The following is a 2,747-nucleotide window of genomic DNA, read 5'->3' as shown; positions in this document are numbered from 1 at the left end:
TTTTTTTTTTTGAGACGGAGTCTCGCTCTCGTCACCCAGGCTGGAATGCAATGGCACAATCTCGGTTCATTTCAACCTCCGCCTCCTGGGTTCAAGAGATTCTTCTGCCTCAGCCTCCCAAGTAGCTGGGATTACAGGTGTCCACCACCACGCCTGGCTAATTTTTGTATTTTTAGTAGAGACAGGGTTTCACCATGTTGGCCAGGCTGGTCTCAAACTCTTGACCTCAGGTGAATTTGCCCACCTCCATCTCCCAAAGTGCTGGGATTACAGGCATGAGCCACTATGCCCAGACTTTATTTCAGTCCTTTATCTTAAAAGTCAGTTATCCTCTTTGTTTCTAAAAAGAAAATATAATTATGTTAATTTGTTAGTCCAGACGATGAAGAAGAGGAGGAGCAAATCTGTCCATCCACATTCAGTGAAGACATGACATCTACCTCAGTCATTCCTAAATTACCACAGTGTGTACAGGAGGAAGAAGAGAAGGAGAGCGACTCTGATTCAGAAGGTCCCATTCAGTACCGAGATGAAGAAGATGAAGATGAAAGCTATCAGAGTAAGAAAGGGAGGGAAAAGCAAAAGGGAGAATTCTTTTCCAGATAAAGCTATTTGCTGATCTTAGCAGGTGTCAAAAGAGATATGGAAACAGGTACCTTCTCCCATTAACTCATCTGGCTAACTGATGTTGGAAGCCACTGTGAAGGACTCCTTGTCCCTGTTATCACCCCTCTGATAAAACAAGCCAAGACAGGGATCCAAGTAGATTGAGTCACTCAGTTAGGTTTTTTGGGTTTTTTTAATTTAATTTTTTTTTTGGACAAGGTTTTGCTCTGTCACCCAGCTGGAGTACAGTGGTGCAATCGTAGTTCACTGCAGCCTTGAACTCCTGGGCTTAAGTGATCCTTACGCCTCAACCTCCCAAATAGCTAGGACTACAGATGTGTGCCACAACTGGTTAGGTTTCTTTGGTTTTTTGTTTTGTTTTGTAGAGACGGGTCTTGTTATGTTGCCTAGTCTGTTCTTTTTTTTTTTTTGAGACGGAATTTTGCTCTTGTTGCCCAGGCTAGAGTGCAATGGCACGATCTCAGCTCACCTTAATCTCCACCTCCCAGGTTCAAGTGATTCTCCTGCCTCAGCCTCCCAAGTAACTGGAATTAACAGGCATGTGCCACCATGCCTGGCTAATTTTGTATTTTTAGTAGAGATGGGCTTCACCATGTTGGTCAGGCGGTCTTAAACTCCCGACCTCAGGTGATCCACCTGCCTCAGCCTCCCAAAGTGCTGGGATTACAGGCGTGAGCCACCGCGCCTGGCCATAAAGGATTTTTTTATTTTATTTTATTTTATTTTATTTTGAGACGAAGTCTTGCTCTGTCACCCAGTCTGGAGTGCAGTGGCATGATCTCAGCTCACTGCAACCTCCACCTCCCGGATTCAAGCAATTCTCCTGCCTCAGCCTCCCAAGTAGCTGGGATTACAGATGCCTGCCACCAGGCCCAGCTAATTTTTTAAAATATTTTTAGTAGAGGCGGGTCTTCACCATTTGGCCAGGCTGGTCTCGAACTCAACCTCATGATCTGCCCACCTCCCAGAGTTCTGAGATTACAGGCGTGAGCCACTGTGCCCGGCTGCCCAGGCTGTTCTTGAACTCCTGACCTCATGTGATCCCCCTGCCTTGACCTCCCAAAGCTCTAGGATTACAGGCATGGGCCACCATGCCTAGCCTATTTTTAATTTTTATAGATATATAATAGTAGTACATATTTATGGGGTACATGAGATATTTTGATATAAGCATGTGTGTATGGGTAATCAGGCTCAAACACTTGAGGCTCATCACCTCAAACACTTACATTTGTTTGTATTGGGAATATTCCAAATCTACCTTTCTGGTTATCTTGAAATATACAATAAATTATTGTTAACTATAGTCACCCTATTGTGCCACCGAACACTAGATCTTATTCCTGTTTTTTGAGAGTGTCTCACTTTGCAGGCTGGAGTGCAGTGGCACAGTCTCAGCTCACTGGAACCTCCATTTCCTGGCTCAAGTGATGCTCCCGCCTCAGCCTCCCGAGTAGCTGGCATTACCGGGACCCACCACCACAGCCAGCTAATTTTTGTATTTTTTTGTAAAGACAGGGTTTCACCATGTTGCCCAGGCTGGTCTTGAACTCGTGAACTCAAAGTGATCTGCCCACCTCAGCTCCCAAAGTGCTGCGATTACAGGCATGAGCCACCACACCCGGCCTAGATCTTATTCCTTCTATCTAATTATGTTTTTATACCCATTAACTAGTCTTTCTCTCCCTCATCCCCTCTACCCTTCCCAACCTCTGGTAACCACCATTTTATTTATTACCTCTGTGAGATCAACTTTTTTAGCTCCCACGTAAGAGTGAGAACATACAACATTTATCTTTCTGTGCCTGGCTTATTTCACTTAACATAATATCCTCCAGTTTCATCCATTTTGTTGCAAATTACAGGATTTATTTCTTTTTCATGGCAGAATAATATTCAATTGTGTATATATACCACGTTTTCTTTATCCCTTCATTTATTGATGGACACTTAGTCTGATTCCATATCTTGGGGATTATAAATAGTAATACAATAAGGATGACATTGATTTGCTGATTTCCTTTCTTTTGGATATGTACTCAACAGTGGGATTGCTGGATCATATGGTAGTTATATATATATATATATATATTTTTTTTTTTTTTTTTTAAAAGAGGGGG

The 2,747-nt window shown here is 43.0% G+C and overlaps 1 protein-coding gene across 15 annotated transcripts in view; it reads left to right on the top strand.

The window, feature by feature from the left end:
• The window catches only part of PHACTR4 (phosphatase and actin regulator 4), a 148,808-nt gene that overhangs the window by 117,782 nt on the left and 28,279 nt on the right, over positions 1–2,747 (top strand). For all 15 annotated transcript variants that reach the window (XM_017856373.1, XM_017856378.1, XM_017856371.1 and 12 more), the window contains one exon: positions 375–559. In XM_017856373.1, the coding sequence (XP_017711862.1) occupies positions 375–559 (185 nt within the window). The remainder of the gene's footprint in view (positions 1–374; positions 560–2,747) is intronic.

Source organism: Rhinopithecus bieti, unplaced genomic scaffold, assembly GCF_001698545.2.
Source record: "Rhinopithecus bieti isolate Rb0 unplaced genomic scaffold, ASM169854v2 scaffold_41082, whole genome shotgun sequence".
NCBI lineage: Eukaryota > Metazoa > Chordata > Mammalia > Primates > Cercopithecidae > Rhinopithecus > Rhinopithecus bieti.
Note: the sequence above shows the minus strand (reverse complement) of the source record. Positions and strands in the feature narration are given on the sequence as shown.